Source organism: Quercus lobata, chromosome 7 (assembly GCF_001633185.2).
Source record: "Quercus lobata isolate SW786 chromosome 7, ValleyOak3.0 Primary Assembly, whole genome shotgun sequence".
NCBI lineage: Eukaryota > Viridiplantae > Streptophyta > Magnoliopsida > Fagales > Fagaceae > Quercus > Quercus lobata.
In genome coordinates this window covers 2536419-2560090 of record NC_044910.1, presented here as the reverse complement: position 1 = coordinate 2560090, position 23672 = coordinate 2536419, and the positions used below count along the sequence as shown (strand labels likewise).

Genomic DNA, 23672 nt, shown 5'->3' with positions numbered 1-23672 from the left:
ATGCCCTTGTTTTGATGAATAAAAGCTGTCATAAGTACTTGGTTTGTCGTCAAAAATAACTTTTGTGATGAACTATAGTTGTTGTTAATGTAGTTTTTCAACGACTAAAAGCCATCGTAAAATAATGGGTTTTTCGTCAACAATACATTATCAATGTGACCATTTACCTTTTTCAATGAACTTTGACCATTATTGAAACCTATTCACCACGTCTGTAACACATTATTTGCAATAAAATAATTCTGTCAATAATAAAAGAGAGATCATTTCTAATATTGTAATTGCGAGGAAACATAAATCTCCCAAAAGTTTTTCAATTCAAATAACAAGCACAAATCCATAATTGTCCAAATCTAGAAAGTGCATAATGCAATAAAAAAATATTAAAATGTCTATAAAATAGAATAAAAAATATTAATTAAAACGTCTACATGAAAGCTATAATATCCTTCACCAAACTTGAAAACATAAATATTGGAAGATCAATCATCATCTGAGTCAGTATTCTCCTTCTGAGAGCCATCTAAGTCATCTTCCTCCTCAAAGTCATCTTTTGTGTCTTCATCCACATTTTGATTTCCTTCTCCAGCATTGATCTGTAATATTTTGATTAGACTGAATAAGTATACAAGAAAATTATTACTATGCAAATTATATTTACAATACATAATAAAGATATTGAAACGTATTAATTTAACATCAACAACAATCCCCACAATGAATAACAATGGAATTATCAACATCAAAGAATACATATAGTGAATCAATTGAAAAATCAAAAGAACTTTTAATGTATATATGTCCAAACCCAAATTACAATATAAAAGCACTTTTAATGTATATATGTCCAAAAAAAATCCCAAGCACTCACTGTACATACTTGAGCACCAAACATACAAAGAAAAGATGAACTAAATACAAAGTTCGCCCACAAGCTAGTATGCTAGTGCACCTAAACTTATCATCTATAGAAAAGATTCTAGCTTCATTGCCAGTTAACTGTACTAGTGCTACAAGTCATTATTACCATATAAAAAGCATATGGAACTTAAAGCTACAGAGAGTATGAACGCTTACTTTTATATGAAGAGTGCCATATTCTGTTTCCAGGCCAACAATGCCCTACAAGAAAAGTCAATATATATAAAACTAAGAGACACCACTAGGCCAAGACTTGTATTTTACTATACATTTAAAAAAAAAAAAAAAAAAAAAAAATTCATGCTATACATTCTTCAAACTTAGTAAAAAACAAAAAGCAACTCCTTATGTTTTTAAAATTTTTAATAATATTAAAATAAAAATATTTCTCAGGATAACACCCTTTGTGCCCGCCACTCATCTTATTAACTACAAGGCAAGTTGGTGAAAGTATCTCGAGGAAACCATATGGCCAATCCACAAACAACCAATATTTGTGTGTGGCCAATTCATGAACATTCCAATAAATAAATAAATACATAACAAACAATAGACTTTATGTTTATAAGAGAACCCAACTTTAAATAATTTTAAAATTATTTAAAATTTAAAACATAAAAAATAGGCAGAAAGAGAATATATATATATATATATATATATATATATATATGAAAGGATATGCAATAAACAGGAGGCCTTTCCCATAAAAAAGCACCTATGCATTTATAAGGGGTGAGAGAAAAATACACAAATGATATATACCCATCAACTATAAAGCTATTAGACAGCACTAGATTAATAGCTATAGTATCCATCTTATGTATACTACTGTTATGGAGTGTTACAGCCATGTTAGATTCACAGGCTTCTAGATCAATTTTGAGTTACTCCAGGAGCAAAATAGGTTGTGTTGTGTGAATGCATACATCCATATATAACAGGCTTATGAAAATTATATCGCCATTATGGAATATATCAGGCTCCACACACAGTATTACCAAACATGAAACCAAATGGAACTATGGTAATATAGAATGCGATTGGTTTCCAGTAGTAGCTTAACTAATAACAATAATAAAACAAAGTTGTAGTCATTATGAAATATGTCATACTGACCATTGTAGTAAGATTTTAACTTAACATAAACAAAATATCTATTCATCAACCAAAGTGAAGAAACAAATATAACAATTTAAAATATATACATCAGAGTAGAAATAAAGAGAATAAGCAAAATGAATCACCTATTCACTTGGAAGTTAATAGCAACAGAATAAAATAAAATAAAAATCAATTTAAGCGCATATATTAGCAAGAGTTCTATCACAAAATAAAATACCAATTGTCTGAAGTGAAGTCAAATGACTTTGCCATCTCTAGAGAAGTAAACACACCATTCTCTATTGCAGCAACTGGAATGTAAAAAACAAGTGATGAACAAGGCTCTATGTTCATAGCAACAGTGTAAGACTTCAAATTTCACTTTCCTGTCACTTGTGTGCAATTTTCTCAGCAACCAAGCAATATTTGAACAAATTTCCTGATAGAATTCAACACCATTTGGTTGCCAAGAAATTGTAACCAAAAAAAAAAAAGACTAAACTAACTAACATAAATTTCAAATTTCATTGTTTGACCACTCAACTAACATAAATTTCAAATTTCATTGTTTGACCAGTCAACTAACTAAAATACCAAACTACCTTGTCTTGAGAATTCATATCGCTTATAAAGATAGCATCTCCAACATTGAAGACCAAATAAGAACCTTTACCATCGAAGTTTGAATTACCCATTGAATTACTAGAACTCAAAGACCCCAATGACCCAATCCTATTATTACTACTATATATTAATCTTAATCGAAGACCCCAATGACCCATGGACTTTTTAGAAAATCCCAGAACGTGAGAATCAACCAAACACCTTCCGAAATACACGTTAATAAATTTGAAATAAAATAGTCCTAAAAACCTTAATAAAATTGGGTATCAAAATTATATCCAAATATATCAACATTAACCAAATATTATCATGGAAAACTATTAATCAAAATAAATCAAAACCCATATTCAAACGGTAATTCTAACAAACAGGTATTGATCATTAATTAAAACCCTAGAAATCATTATCAACAAGAAAGAAAAAAAAAACCTTAAACTCACAGAACATCCATTTTCACGAAATGGGTATTCAAGAAAACTCCCAAAAGAGAAAAATTGGTTCGAAGAAGTAAGAAATAGAAATTTCAGAAATGTTTGGAAGAACAAACCTGAGGGGCGGTTTTGCCATGAGCATAATGAAGGAGACCTTAAGGGTGAGTCTTCTCGTAGTGTAGCTTATAACGTCCTTCTGGGGTTTTGAAATAAGTCTTGAGCCCCGGTGACTACACCGCCGTGTTGGCCGATGAGGATGGAGAGAAAGAGAGAAGAAGAGTGACGGCTTAGAGAGAGGGAAGCAAATTTTGGGGGAAAAAAACCTAAGTAAAAGGTCAGATTTTGGTTTTTTGCGGCGCGGGAGGGGGTGGGGGGGAGCTAAGTGAAACACATTAGGAGGGAAACAAATTTTTGGGAAATTTTGGGTGGGAAAAATAAAGGAAGACAGACTTATTTTGAGAAAAAAATAAAAATAAAAGAAAACAATTATAATTAATTACCATTTTTGACTAGCAATTACCATTTTGTCATGCATTTTGTAATTGTACATGAATCAAACACATCTATATATTTAAGTGAGTTAATGAGTTCAAAATATTAAAAATATAATATTAATGAGCTATGAAATAAAATTAAAAAAAAAATACCACACAACAAAAATTATCACACGTTCTATCTTATAAAAAAAAAAATTAAAATCATAGCTATTATTAAATTTATGTATAAATTTTAATATGTGACTAACTACGTTTACTTTTTTTAAAAAAATAATATGACTAATTGGATGGTTAGATTGAGAGAACATAACTATACAAGTATACAGCACATATCCATCACGCACCATACTTAAATTTGAAATCTAATCGTTGGATTTGAAAAGTATAATGAAAGGTTAATTCTGGTAAATTATGGTCACAATCAAACGGTTGGATTTAGAGAAAGGCGAGGTCAAAGTTTAGTCAAACTCGATCAAACTCGATCAAACTTAATAGATGGTCCCGAGACCACTCAACTTGGTGAAATTCATATTCAAATCTTGATCAATAGTATTGAAGAGTATGGTGACATACTGGTGTTGGTGAAATTTGAGACCAATTGGATAGTCAAATTGAGTAAACATAACCATACAAATACACAACACATGTCCATCATGCACCATACTTAGATTTGAATCTAACCATTAGATTTGAAGAGTATAATGAAAGGTTAATTTTAGTAAGTTATGGTCACAATCAAATGATTGGATTTAGAGAAATGAGTGGTCAAAGTTTAGTCAAAGTTGGTCTCAATACCACTGGATTTGGTGAAATTCATATTCAAATCTTGATCATTAGGATTGAAGAGTATGGTGACATATTGATGTTGGTGAAATTTGAGACCAATTAGATGGTCAGATTGAGAGAATATATATAATCATATAGGTACACAACACATGTCCATCACATGTCATACTTGGATTTGGAATCTAACCGTTGGATTTGAAGAGTGTAATGAAAGGTTCATTTTGGTAAATTATAGTCACAATTAAACGGTTGGATTTAGAGAAATGTACGGTCAAAGTTTAGTCAAAGTTGGTCAAACCCGATCAAACTTAATAGATGGTCCCGATACCACTGGATTTGATGAAATTCATATTCAAATCTTGATCATTAGGATTGAAGAGTATGGTGACATATTGGTGTTGGTAAAATTTGAGACCAATTGGATGGTCAGATTGAGAGAATATATATAGCCATATAGGTACACAACACATGTCCATAACATGCCATTCTTAAATTTAAAATTTAACCGTAGTTGAAGAGTGTAATGAAAAGTTAATTTTGGTAAATTATGGTCACAATTAAACAGTTAGATTTAGAGAAAGCCGCGGTCAAAATTTATTCAAAGTTGGTCAAATCCGGTCAAACTTAATAGATGGTCTCAAGACCACTGGACTTGGTAAAAATCATATTCAAATCTTGGTCATTGGGATTGAAGAGTACGGTGACATATTCGTGTTGGTGAAATTTGAGACCAATTGGATGGTCCAATTAAGAAAACAAAACCATACAGGTACACAACACATGTCTATCACGCGCCAAACTTAGATTTGAAATCTAACTGTTGGATCTGAAGAGTGTAATGAAAAGTTAATTTTGGTAAATTATGGTCACAATCAAACGGTCAGATTTAGAGAAATGTGCGATCAAAGTTTAGTTTAAGTTAGTCAAACCCGGTCAAAATTAATAGATAGTCCCGATACCACTAGACTCGGTGAAATTAATATTCAAATATTGATCATTGGGGGCTTCAATCGGCTAGTGGCGGCGGTGAGTGCTAATAGAGAGAGGCCCAATCTAGGTTTTGAGAGTGAGAATGCATGGTGGTGGTGGGAAGATCGATCTTTGGGTTTGAGCCTAAAGCATTATGAACATGTGTTGTTGTAGTAGCACACCAAGAAATTTTGATTGGTCATGTTCTCCTAATCCAACCGTTTGATTGAGCTCAAAATTTATCAAAACCAATATTTTTATCCTACTTTTTCAATCCAATGGTCAAATTTTAAATTTGACTATTGCACAAGATGGATGCGTGTCGTATCCACCTATAATGAAACCTCAACCACTAAAAATATCTAATACTATACTAATTAAGAGAGTTATACACTATATAAGTATTACTAATAATCGAGAAAATGATCTGCAAAATACAACCAAAAACCTACAAAATGACCTCGAATGGATTTGCATATGACTTTTGACTCTGCCATTTTAAAACTTGAAACTAATAAAAACATGAAAACCAAGAAAACCTTAAAACTCTTATCAATGCCCAAAACCCACTTAAAACCTCATTAAACAACCTAATTTGATCAAATCCAGTGATCTTAGAACCAACTTTGAATTTTGACCAAAATTGACCAAGTTTAATAGACTTTGACGAAGTTTCGCAAGATTTGACCACTCTGTTCTCACAATCTGATCGTTTGATTATCATTGTAATTTACAAACACAAATATTTCACCACATTCTACTAATCCAATGGTCAGATTTTGGATCTCCATCTAGTTTCATGATGGATACATGTTGTTGTACCCACCCACTAGGAAACTTTGATTAACCCATTGACACAATCCGACCATTCAAAATGGCTAAAATACGCCATAAAATATAGGAAATTACCAAAATACCCATAAACATCTAAAGTGATGAAAGTGCCCCTAAAAGCTTCAAAATGATCAAATTACGTTTTACTTCTGAAATGACCAAAATAGCCATCATGTACTTAGAGGGTCTTTTAAGATATATATAATTTCTATTTTCAAAATTAAGATAAAATTCTAGAGTTTTAAGACAAAATTGAGGAAAATTTACCATTCAAAGTAAATAATCATTTTTTTACGGCCATATGTATGTTGGAAATCACTTTTATTGTGACAAATTTATCTTACTGTCATTAATATCTTTTTTTCTTATGAAAATTTTAACTATTAACGATGACCACAACATCCGTCGTAAATAACAATGCAATATATAGTGATGGAAAAAACCATCAAACACACGAAATATAAGGGCATGATTTCCCCCTTTTAAAAAAATTACCAATGTCGACGGTGTAGGTCCATCGCAAATATTATTTATTGGGAGGGATCCAATTCCATTACTTACACATTCTTTCTTTTAAAGCAAATTAACTATTTATGACGGTCAGCATATTTGTCGTAAATACAAACTCAATTAGAAAAATAAAAAAATTAATTGCGATGGATAAATGTTGTCACAAATGTAAAAAGTAAGGAGGGAATTTTCCCTCCAAAATATTTTACCATTTTTAATGGCTTCATGTCAGTCGTTAATACCTTTTTTTTTTTTTTTTATATTTACGATGGAATAATGTTTGTCGTAAATAATAACACCATAAAAAATATATATTTTGTATTTTTGATGCACAAAGGCTGTCACAAGTGTTAATAATGTCGACGGTGTTTCTTCTGTCGTCATAAATAATACTCTCTTTTATATTTACGATGGAAGATTGTTTGTCGCAAATACTAACACCATAAAAAATATATGTTTTGTATTTTCGACGTACCAAAGCCGTCACAAGTGTTAATAGTTTCGACGGTTTTTCTTCAGTCGTCGTAAATAATACTTTACTAGCGACAAACATTTTTATGCCGTCGTAAAAAGTAAGGCGGGAATACTTCCCTCCAAAAAAAATCACATTTTCGACAAAAATAATAGGCATTTTTGACAAACTTATTTTGCCGTCACAAATATGTTAATATTTGACGAGTAATTGTTGACGGAAGAGATTTGCCGTCGAAAAAGCTAGTTTTTACGACGACTTTTTGTAGTTGTCAAAAAAGTTTCGTCGCAAATAGCAATCTTTTTTGTAGTGAGTTTGGACGGAAGTATTAGATGATTCATCTTGATAATTAAACTGAGGAACTAAATTGAGAAAAACCAATGGATTAAATTGAATTTTATCCTCAATGATAATATACTTATCAATATTACCCAGCCGTTTGTGCAATTTCTTTTCTACTTGTTTTATTCATTACATATCGTTTTTGTATTTTTTACTATTTTCTTTTACAATTAAAATTGTCCGTACATATTTTTGTTAAGGAAAAAAAAAAAAAAAACTAGTAGGTAAAAAAGTAATATTAATTGTGTGTACAAATTAAAATTAGCAATAACCTATTATTTAAGATTTGTTATGAAAATTTTGTAAAAATATTGTGAGTGTAAAATTAAAAAATACTGTCCATATGTATCAGTACGTACTCTCCCTGTGATCGAAGATGTTTCGGCCTGAATTATTTTTGTTGTATCAAAGTACCACAAGTATTAAAGAATATGGTCCTGTATGCCAGGCCTTGAATGGGCTTAACATTCTTGTTCTCTGCTTATAACGAGGACAATGACTTTACAGTGAAAATTGATTGCACAAAGGCAATTGGGTAATGATTTACAAAACTCAGGTTCATGTCCTAGGAGTGGAAGAACTCTACGCAATTTTAATCATCACCTCAAAAGAACTTTTATATTCAACATTCCACTCTTCTTTTGGTCAGCCTTCGAATCTATCTTTGTTCTATCTATCTATCTATTATGGATTTCCATCGAGTCTTTTTAGTACTATTACTATATAACCTAAAATGCAAAAGTCGAGGATCATGACTTAGCATAAGCATTCAATTATATTGGTGGGATCTTTTTTCCTTTTGATGGCAAGGCATCTCTTTCCTTGTGATGCAAGGAAATTTAACGAGTCTCTTTTCACTAACAAAATACATAAAAATATTGCCTAGGGTTTGGCTTTATCCTTCAAAACAAGGCAGAAAATTTTCCTCTTAATTTATTCTCAATTAACCTATCCAAAATGCTATTTTGGTTACGATTATGTTGGTTTTACATTTCCGGGCATTTTTCAACCAACTGTTATAGATTAGTTGATATTCCATTTTATCATTCATTTTGCCTTTTAGGTTTTGATACATTTTAACTACGAGTATATATACAGCATTTCAATGTTGACATCGGTAAGAAAGGTTTGTGTTCTACTTTATAACTCTAATTTTCCATGGAAATTGGCTCCAAATGTTTGATATTCAGTGCATGCATTGTCCTTTGGAATATTACTTTTTGGGTATAGGGATGCTCATGAGATAATTTTTAAAACAAAAAACATGATCTCTTCATTTTTTTTTCCCTTTAAACCCCTTGATGGTTTTTGATCTTAAGTGCATTTCCCTTCGGTATATAAGTGCTTGGGTACCAGGATGAGATTAATTTTAAGACAAGACCTCTGTCTTTCTTTCTTCTTTCTCTAAACACCTTGATGATATTTGATCTTCAGTGTATTTTCCTTTGGAATATAAATGTTTGGGTACCAGGATGCTAATGAGAGAATTTTTAAGACAAAAACCAGACCTCGTCCTTTCTTGCTTCTTTCTCAAAACACCTTAATAGAATTAAAAGCAAAAATATTTCCACCGATCGGTGCTTACCAAATGTCTTATTATTATTATTATTATTATTATTATTATATATATAAAAAAAAAATATATATATATATATAGAATTTTGTTGTTGATGAAGTACATATAAGGAGGAACTAAGAGTAGGAAATCTAATTTTATTCATTTCTTTGCATAGTATGCCCATTTTTCCAGATTAGTGGACATTTTTCAAAAGACTTACTGAATAATATTCCATTTTTAGTTCATTTTCTTGCCTTCTAATACCATTTAACCAGAGTATACAGAACTTGACGTTGACATTGGTAAGAAAGGCCTCTTTGTTTGTATGGAATTCCGGAATTGCCATGTTTCCCAAATAGCGGGCATTTTTAACAGTCTCTTATAGAATAGTTGATATTCACATTTTTAGTTCATTTTATGCCTTCTGATACCATTTTACTATGAATGCTGACATTCCCAAGAAAGATGTCTTTTTTGGTATAGTATGGCCATGTCAAATACTACAGTTTCTTTCAAATGCAATCACATCAAGTTTTATCTGTCTTGTATAGCCAGTTATCCATCTCATCCATGTTCCATAATTCTCATATTATGAGCATGTTCTTCCTTTATAGTCAAATGTTTTGTAAGAAATAGCATACTTGGCCCTGTAATCTCAAAACACTTTCTTTACCAAAAAAAAAACTCTTCTCCATCACTCCATGATCAAAATTCAACTTATCTCTCAAAGAAGTGCCTATCTTTCTTTCTTCCTTCGTTTTTTTTTTTTTTTTTTTTTTTTTTTTTTTTTTTTTTTTTTTTTTTGCCCTTTAAAATGTATTTTACACATGCACCCAGTGGGTCACAATCCTTCCACCCTATTCTTATGGAGAAAGGAGCTCCCCTTTAGAAGCATGAAGTCTTATATATCCACAACTTCTATTATTAATTACCACTAGATTATTCATAAAAAATAAATAAATAAATAACCACTAGATTATGGTAAACAACGAAGCCTTGGTCTAGGCTTCGCTAAATCAATTTAAACCTACAAACCATATGTCATAAGAAATTATTGACATTAGAATGCATGAAAAAATTCTAAATTATTTTACCTGAGAGTTTGTTACTAAATATCATGTGTGATTCTTGTGCAAAGAAATTATCAATAGTGCTAGGCATAAATTAACCGTAAGCTTTCAAACACTAAGTTTTTCTGCAACATTAGAATGAAAACTTAATATTTAGATGTAGGGGGAAAAATCAAAAATAAAAGGAAGGAATTTTACCACTTAGTTAGGGACACCATTAAAAACCCTCGAAACAAGGTCTCCTCAAGAAGTGGAGCAAAGACACTAGTGATGCCCACCAAGTAAGCAGTGCTGCAAAGTCATACAATGAATAAAAGTGGTCAATCCCTAACACCAAATTATGGCAAGTCTTCTAACAATTTGACATGGATGCAGCCAGAACATGCACAACTAAGGACAAGCATGAGATACCTGATACTTGAAATCCAACTAGTGGAAGCAAGCGACCTAGAACATCAGTCTGAAACCAAGGTAAATAATTATAAAGCGATCCTTATAAGCTTAAATAACCATCAATGTTTAACAAAAATTACCCAAGCAACTTCCTAATTTTTTTCCCATTAAAAACATCCTATATTAAAATAAACACAGTAGCCGTAATGAATAAGAATCAAATCAACCAAAAATTGAATAATACCATTCAAAGAAATGAAAAAGGTATTGCAAGCAATATTCCTTGAAGTTTTATTGCAATTGAATGACTCTTAGAAAAGCCCATATTCAATAGTTATTAATAACTTATAATACAAGAATGGAGGAGATATTACTCCTCGATATCTGGTCATACTACTTTAGAACAAGTAACTCAATAAAAAAACTAAAACAATCAAGGAGTTTATGTCCTCTGTACCCAAAAATAATAGGAAGAAATTATAACAAAATTCCAAACTAATTGATAACCCCTACTTGTAGGCTCCCACCACTGAGAAAGGACATAGAAGCTCCTGTTAAGGCTGTTACAGTACCAAGAAAGCCAATCCCTGCCCACAATAGCCATCCTTTCTGTCGACTAAAGGGTTCCCTCCAATCTGAAACAATTGATCAATATCATTCCAATAGATCAAGCATATAAATGCAAAACCTACAGCCTAACTAATGACAAATCAAATGTAGCTGTCAATGATTAATTTTACCATCTACATTGCAACCTAAACCCCAAACAGCATATTCAATCACAAAAATATGAAATTCAAATCAATGATTTTCTTGTAATATATTTATATGAAATTTCTACAATTAAAAAAAAAAAAAAAAAATCATCGATGGGTAGAGGAGGTACCATAAAACCCACACTCTGTATATTGAACTGAAAACCCAAAAACAAAAAATACAAAATAAAAATTACAAAGGGTACAGGAGGTACTAGAAAATTGGCGGTGGAGGAGACTAGTGACGGAGGTGGACATGAGAGGAGGAAAGGGGAAGAGGAATAGGGCGGCGGCAGTGGTGGCTGGCGGCAGAGTGGCAAGGGTGAGGGAGAGTCGAGAATAAGGGGAGAGGAGGTGCGGGCACGGCGGTGGCTAGGGTAGGAAGTGGTGGCGGCGGCGGCGGAAAGGCCAGGTGAGGGAGGCGGGGAGAGAGAGAGAGAGGCGAAGGTGAGGGTAAGGGTGAGTGATATCACTGATGTGCTCTGGTCTAATCGTTTCGTTGTTTTCTTTTTATTTCCTGGGGCGTGATATCACTGATATGCTTACTTTTTTTTTTTTTTAATAAGCCCTTTTTGTTAAGTTTTCTTTTTACATTTTTTTTTCCTTTTTCTTTCCTGGGTATGACATGCTTTTATTTTTTATTATTATTATTTTTTTAAGTTTTAACAAGATTTTTCTATCGTTTAAAGTTTTAATTGGATATTTTATTTTTTTAAAGAAAACTTTTTTCTTTTGTATTGGTACTGGGCATGATTTTTCATTTCCTTCCTTCTTTTTTTTTTTTTTTTTCCTAAGTCTAAATGCGTTAAGTGATGAGTTGCCTCACAAAAAAAGAAAAAAAAAAAAAAATTCCAATATAATTTAATACTTCCAATTATTTAAATATAATTTAAATAGTAATAAAATATAATATAATACTTCAAATTAATAAAAAATAATTTAGTACTACAAATTAGTAAAATATAATTTAATAATTAATATAAAAAGATTCCAACTTACCCTATAAACATAAAGAAAATTACTGAAACACCCCTACCACCCATAACCTACTATACAACAAAAACTATACATTCTAACAAACGAGAATCACAAATTTTTAAACAATTCTTATACTTATCAAACGCACATGTCACATATCCCTTACCTGAAAATAGAAGACGAGAGAGATTTGAATAAAATGAGCTCAAGTATCTATGTTCTCGTTCTCGTCGCCTAAATGAAAGACCAAAACTTATTACTGACAAATTCATCAAATATTTTACAATAAAGCTAAGGTCAATTTTACTTCTACCAAAACAAGGTAACCTATTTTAGATCACAAAGTACATGAGTGGTTTAACTCAACAAAAAAAGAAAAAAAAAAAAAAGGTACATGCGACTGACATTGGCTTAAAACATATTAATGTTATGATATATAATTACACATGAAATATAATTTAAATAAAAAAATATTAGATGAAGAGTTTGGATTGTAGTTAAATCAATATTTTTATCAACTGAGAAATTATAAAAGAAGAAGATAAAATAAATAAATAAAATTATATTTATTTTTTTTTAAATTAAAAAAAATTCTGCAATTTGACGAAGTCACTTGGTCATTTTATTAATGAGCTATGAAATAAAATTCAAAAACAAAAAACAATCACATATACTTAATAAAATTCACCACACAACTTTCTCAATATATATATATATATATATAAATATATATATATATATATATATATATCACACAACAAAAATTATCACACGTTCTATCTTATTAAAAATTAAAAAAAAAATGATCATTGCTATTATTAAATTTATGTATGAATTTCAATATGTGACTAACTACGTTTACTTTTTAAAAAAATAATATGACTAATTGGATGGTCAGATTAAGCTAACATAACCATAAAAGTACATAGCACATGTCCATCACGTGCCATTCACAGATTTGAAATCTAACCGTTAAATTTGAAGAATGTAATGAAAGGTTAATTCTGGTAAATTATAGTCACAATCAATCGGTTGGATTTAGAGAAAGGCGTGGTCAATAACTTATTATTGAATGTTACACCAACCAATAATTTATTATTGAATTCATATTTTCAAAAAATAATTGTTGGATTACATGTTCTATATATTATTAATATGCATGCCAATTTTCATGCCAATCAGATGTAATTTACCATTTGATCTTTGAACTCATCTTTTATGCATTATTTTAAACCACAAAAAATTTGAATTTAAACAATTGATTGATAACATGGCTATTAATCTTTGATCACTTTCAAATTTTGTAAGCATTAAAAATATATGAAGATAATGTAATCTAACAGTAGATTTATCAAAATTCACATCGAATTAAGAAATATAGGGCTGGGTTCAAGTTACACCTGATATAACTTAAAAAAATTTTACACCACCCAATAACTTATTATTGAATTCATGTTTTGAAAATCCAATCGTTGCATCACATGTTCTATATGTTCTTAACATGCATGCCAATTTTCATGCCAATTATATGTAATTTACGATTTGATCTTTAAACTCATCTTTTATGCGTTATTTTAAATTACAAAAACTTGAATTTAAATAATTGATTGATGACATGGCTATTAATTTTCGATCACCTTGAAATTTTGTAAGCATGAAAAATATAAAAAGATAATGTAATCTAATGGTAGATTTGTTAAAATTCACATTGAATTAAGAAATATAAGGTTGGATTTAAGTTACACTTGATGTAACTCTAAAAAATGTTATACCATTAAATAACTTATTATTGAATTCATATTTTGAAAATCCAACCGTTGGATTAGATTTTCTATATATTCTTAACATGCATGTCAATTTCCATGCCAATCGGATGTAATTTACAATTTAATCTTTAAACTCATCTTTTATGCATTATTTTAAATTACAAAAACTTGAATTTAAACAATTAATTAATGACATGGCTATTAATCTTTGATCACCTTGAAATTTTGTAAGTATGAAAAATATATGAAGATAATGTAAACTAACGGTAGATTTGTCAAAATTCACATTGAATTAATAAATATAGGATTTGGTTCAAGTTACACCTAATGTAACTCTAAAAAATGGTATACCAACCAATAACTTGTTATTGAATTCATATTTTGAAAATCCAATGTTGGATTACATGTTATATATGTTCTTAACATGTATGCTAATTTTCATACCAATTGGGTGTAATTTACCATTTGATTTTTAAACTCATTTTTTATGCATTATTTTAAACTACAAAAACCTGAATTTAAACAATTAATTGATAACATGGCTATTAATTTTTTATCACCTTGAAATTTTGTAAGCATGAAAAATATATGAAAATAATGTAATCTAACAGTAGAATTATCAAAATTCACATCGAATTAAGGAATATAGGGCTGAGTTCTTGTTACACCTGATGTAACTTTGAAAAATATTACACCGCCCAATAATTTATTATTGAATTCATATTTTGAAAATCCAACTATTGGATTACATTTTCTATATGTTCTTAACATGCATGCCAATTTTCATGCCAATCGGATGTAATTTACAATTTGATCTTTAGGCCCATCTTTTATGGGTTATTTTAAACTACAAAAACTTGAATTTAAACAATTGATTGATGACATGCCTATTAGTCTTTGATCACCTTGAAATTTTGTAAGCATGAAAAAATTATGAAGATAATGTAATCTAATGGTAGATTTGTCAAAATTCACATGAAATTAGGAAATATAGGGTCGGGTCTAAGTTACACTTGATGTAACTCTAAAAAATGTTACACCAACCAATAACTTATTATTGAATTCATATTTTGAAAATCCAACCGTTGGATTACATGTTCTATATGTTCTTAACATGCATGCCAATTTCATGCCAATGTGGTGTAATTTACCATTTGATCTTTAAACTCATCATTTATGTATTTTAAACTACAAAAAACTTGAATTTAAACAACTGATTGATGACATGGCTATTAATCTTTGATCACCTTGAAATTTTGTAAGAATGAAAAATATATAAAGATAATGTAATCTAACGATAGATTTGTCAAAATTCACATTGAATTAAGAAATATAGGGTTGGGTTTAAGTTACACCTGATGTAACTCTAAAAAATATTACACTAACCAATAACTTATTATTGAATTCATATTTTGAAGATCCAACTGTTGGATGACATGTTCTATATGTTCTTAACATGTATGCCAATTTTCATGCCATTTAGGTGTAATTTACCATTTGATCTTTAAGTGGGAAGGTGAAAAAAACAGAGAAAAATTTTGGGGTTGGGAAATTTAAAGGTCCATTGTAGCGGTCCAACTTGCCGCTATAACTAAGAAAAAGCACCACAAAAACGCGTACATATTGCAGCGGGATTTTGAAGCGCATCTATATCTAAGTTACCGTAGCTAAAACATATATATTGCCACAGTTTTATGTTCTGTCGTTGTAGGATGCCGCAAAATACTATATCTATAGCGGCAATCCCAAAAGATGCCGCAATAGACCCTATGTACAGTGGCAGTCCCAAAAAACACCGCAATAGGCAACATATAGCAGCGGTTTTGCACCTGTCGCAAAAAAACTGCCACAATAGACCAGTTTTTTTGTAGTGTTTTGGTTTCGGTGCATGTTTACGATTTTCACCGCAACAAACTCAATCTCTCACAATCCAAGGTATGTTTGGATTGTTTAAGATTTTCACGTAGATTTTCTAAAAAGTAGTAGAGCGATATCTTTATTCTTTACACTGGATAGAGATTTTCTAAGTTTTTTTGTTTTTTTTCCACTTTGCTTGATGATGCCGGAAATAATACCACCAGTGAGTCACACGTTCCTCGTACGATCGCCAATGGTACCTGCACAACGAGAAGGAATAACCTAGTAGAGGGTACCGGTGTGGTACCGGCCAAACACCCTCCGAATGTCAAGTTAGAACTATTCTCACTGCTCTAGAGTGCTAGAGAGGGTAAATTATGCGTACCTTGGTTTGTGAGGGTGCTTGGGTTTTTATAGTAGTAGATGGTTGACCTCTTTTCCTTGGAGTAGAAGTCTTTTCCTTATAGGAGTCTTCTTGGGCGTATTTTACGGGATTCTTTCCATATAGAAGTCCTTAGGTTTCTTGAAACGTGGGGAGCAAGTTATTTTACTTATATACGTAAACGTGCAGATCAATCATTCCATAGACTGACGCCGTCAGTTTAAGTTTACCCCGTCTGTTCAAGTTTACTCCCGTCAGCTTCAGGATGTCCAATTTTATGTGGAGTTCTCTTCCTTCATACCCCCGTCAGCCTTGAAGGAATGCTGACGGCAAAATCACCTCGTCACCCTTGTCAAGAGCATGCCATCACTCTTGTCTAACTAATTTTATCCTCATCATTGCTTATGATACTTTTGTATGAGATTCTTTTATATTTTTTTTATAACCTTCTGTATGAGATTCGTAACATTGTGTTATGCCACGTCGTGGTTGACGTTGTGTGCCTAATACAATCATGTATAGAAAATATGGTACATGTTTGTTTATTCATATAAAACATAGACGAATGCCATTAATTCATCTACTTGGGATATTAATTTCAAAATTTTATATATATATATATATATATATATATATATTTGTTACATATATATACCAAAATGTGGAATTTGATATGTTTTCTATACTACTTTTTAAAAGGCTTCCCCTATTTGGATTCCTCATTTTTTATACCTAAAATACCCTCATCATACCCATTTACAAGTTTTCAACTAATGAGGATAAATATGTAAATTAAAACTCTTACACCTTAAGACCCATAAACTCACGTACGCTTTGTAGTTTCTATCTCACTCTCTATTTCTCATTCTTCTTCAGATTGAAGACATTTAGTTTAGCTCTACATCCTCCTTTATTTTTCTTTAGATTAAAGACATTTACTGTCATAGACTCCAACAAATTTTCAGGTTCTATCTTTTGCAAGTTCCTCTTTGTTTTCTTTTCTTTTGTTTATGATTGACTTTCTTTGAGCTCTACTTTTTTTTTTCTTTTTTTTTATGTGTATCACGTTAACTCTTTTTTTTTTTTCTTTTTTTAAATGTAATTTTGAAATGAATGGTTCTTTCATATTCTCTACTACTGTATTTTTTAATGAATTATCATTTCATGTTATAGGTATCGTGATCCAAAGACAAGACTGCTTTATGCTACAAAAAAAAGCATTCAAAATCATTCGTGAACAGTTAAACATTACGGCTTCCCTTACCTCCTTTAGTAGCCTTTGTTTACATTTTATTTAAAATTTTGGAATTGAAATAAAAATAGTTACCACAATACTCCTTGATTAATGATCAAAATATAAATGATCAATTACTATTTCCTTCTCCTTCCTCACTTTTTTTTTTCCTTCTTCGTATTTTTTTCTACCATCATTGTATATGTTTTTGTCGTTAAATTTTTTTATTTAGGTATATAGCAACCTTGAGTTCTACTTTTTTTTTTTTTTTTTCAATGTATCACGTTAACTCCCCTTTTTTTTTCTTTTTTTAAAATGTAATTTTGAAATGATAACTCCCTTTTTTTTTTCTTTTTTTTTAAATGTAATTTTGACACGTTAACTCCCTTTTTTTTTTAGATCTCCATTAGTTATTTATTTAAATAGTTGATGATGTGGTGATAAGATTTTAAAGAGTCCATAATAGAGTTAAATTCTAAAAAATCTTTATCTTTATTCTAAAAAATTTTAATAGGATTTTCAGGAAAAATGATCTCATCAAAATTTAAATCAAACACAAACTCTAACAAACTTATGCTATTATCTTTAATAACACGCACACTAACTTTGGTTTGTTGATTAAATTTTTTTATTTTTTTATTTTTTTTATTTAGGTATGTAGCAACCTTGAGTTCTACTTTATTATTATTTTTTTATAATATGTATCACGTTAACTCCCCTTTTTTTTAAAAAAAAAATGTAATTTTGAAATGTTAACTCCCTTTTTATTTCTTTTTCTTTTTTTTTTAATGTAATTTTGAAATGTTAACTCCTTTTTTTTTCTTTGTTTTTAAATGTAATTTTGACACATTAACTCCTTTTTTTTTCCCTTCCTTTTTTTAGATCTCCATTAGTTATTTATTTAAATAGTTGATGATGTGGTGATAAGATTTTAAAGAGTCCATGATAGAGTTAAATTCTAAAAATCTTTATCTTTATTCTAAATAATTTTAATAGGATTTTCGGGAAAAATGATCTCATCAAAATTTAAATCAAACACAAACTCTAACAAACTTATTTTATTATCTTTAATAACACACACACTAACTTTGGTTTGTTGATTAAAGTTTTTTTTTTTTTTTTTTAATACTTGGTTTAACCCTAATTCTTTTATCTCTCTCAAGTTCACGTATGCACAAATTTTTTGGATTGCATTGAGGAGTCATTGGAATGGAATATTAGATAAGTTCAAGTGAGATTTTACAAGAATTATTATATGTATTAAACCTCACATAAAGTGGTTGTTATCTAAGAAATTGTTGTAAAAAAATTTCTTTTGTAATAGAAACTATATTTATCATTTGTATAATTCTATGTCAAATTCAATTTAAATTTTTTATCTTTTAAATTTCCCTAAAATTTAGCCTTTTATTTTCTTTCAAAATCAAATATGTTAGTGCCTAAATATAAGGATATGGATGGAGAAGTTATAGTAGTAGTTTTATAGTAGGAGTTTTTTTTTTTTTTTTTTTTTTTTTTTTTTTTTTTTTCAAGATTTGGAAGAGATTTAAAAAAGAAAAAAAAGAAAAAGAGGAAAACATGAATTTGGATGCTGTTCCTACTGCTATGAACTTAAACTACATTTAGTGTACTTTTGTTCAATAAACAATTTAGAAGAACAACATTGACGAATTAAAATAATAGTTCATTATTATTCCTACTGGGTTTTTGTTAAACCACCTTTAATAATACTTTATATTATTTTTTTTCCTTCTCAACAAACAATCATGAAGTTTTTATACAATTTTTTTTCTAGATACTTATAATCATTAATTCCCAATTGTATTAGCCTTTTGTTAAGGATAAAGCACCATTTAATACTTTATTTAAAAAAAAATCTCAAAATACAATTGTGGTTTTATACAATTAATGTGTATCTCTTGCCATAAAATTTTCAATTTAACCTTTTATTTACTTATGTTATGGATGTGTAGTAAATGACTAAATTTTAGGATTAAAAAAAACTACATTTTAGGATTAGACAAAAAATGACAACTATCATACATAAAATTTGAAAAAAAGAACAACATCAACGTGGATGGGTAGTTACTAAATTTTAGGATCTTTTTAGGAGCATTTCCTTTAACAAAAATCTTATTAATTTACTACTCCATAGAAAATGTTACGTACCTTCATCAATTCTAGCTCAGAAGGATTCACTAAATCCTCGACGAGGATGATTCGAGGAAGGTCTTGCCTGAAAGAAGTTACTAAAGAGTCGGCATGAGTGTTCTTACTCCTCGGGACTTGTTGTATAGAGAACGACTCGAAGCTAAATTGTAATTGCCGAGCTTTACCTAGATATCCTTGCATCCTTTGATCCCCGGCCTCCGATTCACCTTTAATTTTCCCTACGACTAGCCGTGAGTCCAAAAAGACCTCAACAGCCTTTCCACCTAGTTTCTTAATCATTGCTAATTATTTCACCGGCAATTGTAGAAAGGAGCAACTAATGTAAAGATTTTTTTTTTTTTTTTTTGGAAAATGCTAATGTAAAGAATTAAACAACCACTAGCCTCTGAGCACGTGCTCACGTGCATGCTTAGAGGCTCTTTTTTTTTTTAGGTAAGGGTTAATTTAGAGCATTTATTATAATTTGGGATTACTACATTTTCCAATCACAAAAAAATCTAGGGGTGTGATGAAAAATTATTTCTCTACACATGATACTCATCACACCCCTAGTTTTTTTTTTTTTGGGTGATTAAAAAATGTAGTAATCCCAAATTATAATAAATGCTCTAAATTAACCCTTACCCAAAAAATAAAAGAGCCTCTAAGCATGCGTGTGAGTGCATGCTCAGAGGCTAGTGGTTGTTTAATTCTTTACATCAGCGTTTTAAAAAAAAAAAAAAAAAATTCTTTACATTAGTTGCTCCTTTCTACGGTTGCCGGTGAAATAATTAGCTATGATTAAGAAACTAGGTGGAAAGGATGTTGAGGTCTTTTCGAACTCACGGTTAGTCGTCAGGCAAATTAAAGGTGAATTGGAGGTCAGGGATCAAAGGATGCAAGGATATCTAGGTAAAGCTTGGCAATTACAATCTAGCTTTGAGTCTTTCTCTATACAACAAGTCCCGAGGAGTAGAAACACTCATGCCGACTCTTTGGCAACTTTGGCAACTTCTTTCGGGCAAGACCTTCCTCGAATCATCCTCGTTGAGGATTTGGTGAATCCTTCCGAGCTAGAATTGATGAAGGTCGGGGTGTACCAAATAAGGGTTGGCCCCAGTTGGATGGACCCCATAGTTTTATTCTTAAAAGGATTGCTACCTCTCAAAAGTGGAGAGGCAGAAAAGATATGAAGAAAAGCTTCTAGTTTCTGGCTATCTGAGGAACAGAAGTTGTATAGGCGCTCTTTTTTAGGGTTGTACTTTGTGTCCATCTCAAGGCAGTGGAGGCACTTTTGGAGGAATTGCATGAAGGAATATGTGGAAGTCATACTGGGGGCAGATCGTTGTCACAAAGAGCTTTTACTCAGGGTTACTGGTGGCCAAGCATGCAAAAAGAAGCACAAGATTATGTTAAGAAGAGTGGTCAATGCTAAAGGTTTGCTCCAAACATTCACCAGCTTGGGGGTGTACTGAATCCTTTGTCTTGTCCATGGCCATTTGCACAATAGAGTTTAGATATTGTAGGGCCATTTTCTAGAGTTGTGGGAAACCGAAGGTGGCTTTTTGTTGGAACTGATTACTTCACAAAATGGGTTGAAGCTGAGCCATTGTCTAACATATGAGATGTTGATGCAAAGAAGTTTGTCTGGAAGAATATTGTTACCTGATTTGGGATTCCCCATACGTGCTGTGTGGGCAACTCAATTTGCTGAGTACCTTTAGGTGGAGGGCTAACGAGGAACCCGGGTACTGCGATGTTGATTAGATGCAGCCGAGGATCCTTCTCCTTAATGACGTACTTGGGGGATTGAAAGTTAGTCGAGATCGGCTTGTATCCAAGGATGTCGTGAGCAGTACACAACTGTCCGTCTGTATGGAGAAAAATCTTAGATTTGAGTATTCTGGTGAGATCTGGCTTGTTAACAAAGTTGAAATTGGGGGTTGTGACATTCTTGTTTGCAAAAATCCGAAAAAACAAAGGTATAGTTAGAGGAGGAGTTTGATAAGAAAAAAGAAACATGTCTCCGAACTACAAGAAGAGAAAGAAGAAATTGTGAAATTGAAGTGTTCACTGTTAAAATAGGGTACTTAAACCTAGAACACCCCACTTGGTTGCCCTTTTTATGTTGGACAATGAAGACCATCATGCCACTCACTCGAGATAATTAAAAAAATCTTGGTCCATGCCCTTGTTATATTCAGGGAGACACGAGATGAGCCTGACTTCAGGGACCCTAGTTTTGAGATAGTATCCCATACCCTTAAGGTGTTGGCAATTATACACCCAGTTGACATTGTGGTGGATAAGATTTACTCCAATCTTTTCATTAAGGGCATCCACACTACCTAATATCCTAAATAGGTTGGGGGAACATTGGGTCGGACAGAGTCTATGGCCATTTTTTTGTTCCTTTTCCCTCGTCCGACCACTTCCCTGTTATGTGTGCCATTGACTATGCTACCGTTAAACAGAGCGAGGCGTAGTTTCGATTGAGGTGGTTCAGTACGGCAGTTCCTCCCACTCCTTCAGCTCCATCCACCTCCACTCCCTTTACTTCAGCAGGAGGTGTGACTTTGGACGCTATCATGGCGTAGTTTCAGTGCATAGATGCTTGCCTTAATACACTTTCTACTGAGTTGTATTAGGTGAACACCCGTGTTGGCCGTATTACTAGATGACAGGCTCGCCTTGGTGGTTTTCTGGAGTCTCCCTCTCCTCCTCCTGAGGCACCCAAGGCATCCGAGGACGATGACGACTCTGACGACAATGATTATGGTGAGGATGGAGATGCTAGCTCTTCCAGCTTTGATGAGATGTCTACTTGACACTCTTACCCTTTGTCACTCGTGACAAAAAGGGGAAGTAGTTTTGGTAATGAGAGTAGTCGTAGTTAGGGGGAGGGTTAGCATAGGAGACTTTTGTCAGGGGGAGAGTGCACATTGAGGGATGTAGTGAGGATTTTATGTATCTTTTATTTTCTTTCTATTTTAGATACATTGTTCATGTACCTTAGATCTTGTGATCATATTGTGATAGCAAACCTTGTACTTGTTTATATATATACATTTGAGGTTGTTATTACAGTTCTTTCACCTATCTCTCCATGTGTTGTTTCTTTTATTTCTTTATACACATGTTTTTTATATTTGTATGCAATCTATTATTTCTGTTTCACACAAAGATGCATTGATGAGTTTTGTTTAAAGTGTTTCAGAAATACAGGCTGTCAAAGTCTTTCTTGCTATAGACTCTCTTCTTACAAAGTTTTTCAAGAGTTTATGTTAGGATAGATTTTATTGTATTCAACAAGTGAATATGAGTTGAGTGATTTATGACTTCTCTCATATGCTCATTTGTTTGTTGTGGTTTTGTCACGGATTGCCAAAGGGGGAGATTGTTAGAACATATGTGATTCACTTGTTAGAAACATATGTCATTATTTTATGTAATTGGCTAATCCTTTAACAAAATGCACTTTACTTATATTTGGGTAGATTTAGGATATGTTTAATACTTCAAGAAACATTGTTTCAAGATCAAGTGTTAAAGCCATGCAAGTCTGTTCAAGATTCAAGTATGAAAAGTGCTGTTCATTAAAACTCGACAGCTAGCTCTCTATCGAGACCTGTAGAGTTGTTGAACCCGTGGCTCGACAGCAGCTCAACAGATAGGGCATTTGTTGACGTTTATGAAGTGCAATTTTTCAGGACTGTTTTGACTCCAATCCGTGATTGTATGTTTGAGCTTTTTTTTCTCACAACCTTAGACATATAAAATCATTATTTTAAGGGCCGTCAAAGGTGACACAAGTTGCACAAGTGTTGAGCAAAGTTTGTTCAAGCAAATTGTGATTGGGGACAGAATTTGCCCTAGTTCATCATTCTTGTGAAGAAGTTGCTGTGTTTGTGCACTGTTGGGTTTTGTGACCAGGCATCTTCTTAATCTTCATCATTTGGATGAACTGAAGAATTTTGCAGCTAACAACCTTCTCTAACTGGTGATTGAAATTGCGTACTGGGATCTACGCAATTGGTTAGT

The 23672-nt window shown here is 31.6% G+C and overlaps 1 protein-coding gene and 1 long non-coding RNA gene across 3 annotated transcripts; both read right to left on the bottom strand.

Annotated features, from left to right (window-relative positions):
- Window positions 1-298: 298 nt before the first annotated feature.
- Window positions 299-3479, bottom strand: LOC115952406. Its single transcript, XR_004083400.1, has 3 exons — window positions 3194-3479; window positions 1078-1122; window positions 299-596 (listed from the first exon to the last, which is right to left on the bottom strand). It is a non-coding gene; the product is annotated as an uncharacterized LOC115952406 (long non-coding RNA).
- A 6614-nt stretch (window positions 3480-10093) lies between these two features.
- Window positions 10094-11778, bottom strand: LOC115953857. Of its 2 annotated transcripts, none has more exons than XM_031071678.1 (4): window positions 11395-11778; window positions 11022-11143; window positions 10527-10575; window positions 10094-10406 (listed from the first exon to the last, which is right to left on the bottom strand). In XM_031071678.1, the coding sequence occupies exons 1-4, from the start codon at window positions 11519-11521 to the stop codon at window positions 10333-10335; spliced, it is 372 nt and encodes a 123-aa protein (XP_030927538.1). In that variant the 5' UTR covers window positions 11522-11778; the 3' UTR covers window positions 10094-10332. The 2 variants fall into 2 exon arrangements, with proteins under 2 accessions (XP_030927538.1, XP_030927539.1); XM_031071679.1 differs by having other exon boundaries at window positions 10103-10406; window positions 11479-11778.
- Between the last annotated feature and the right edge of the window lie 11894 nt (window positions 11779-23672).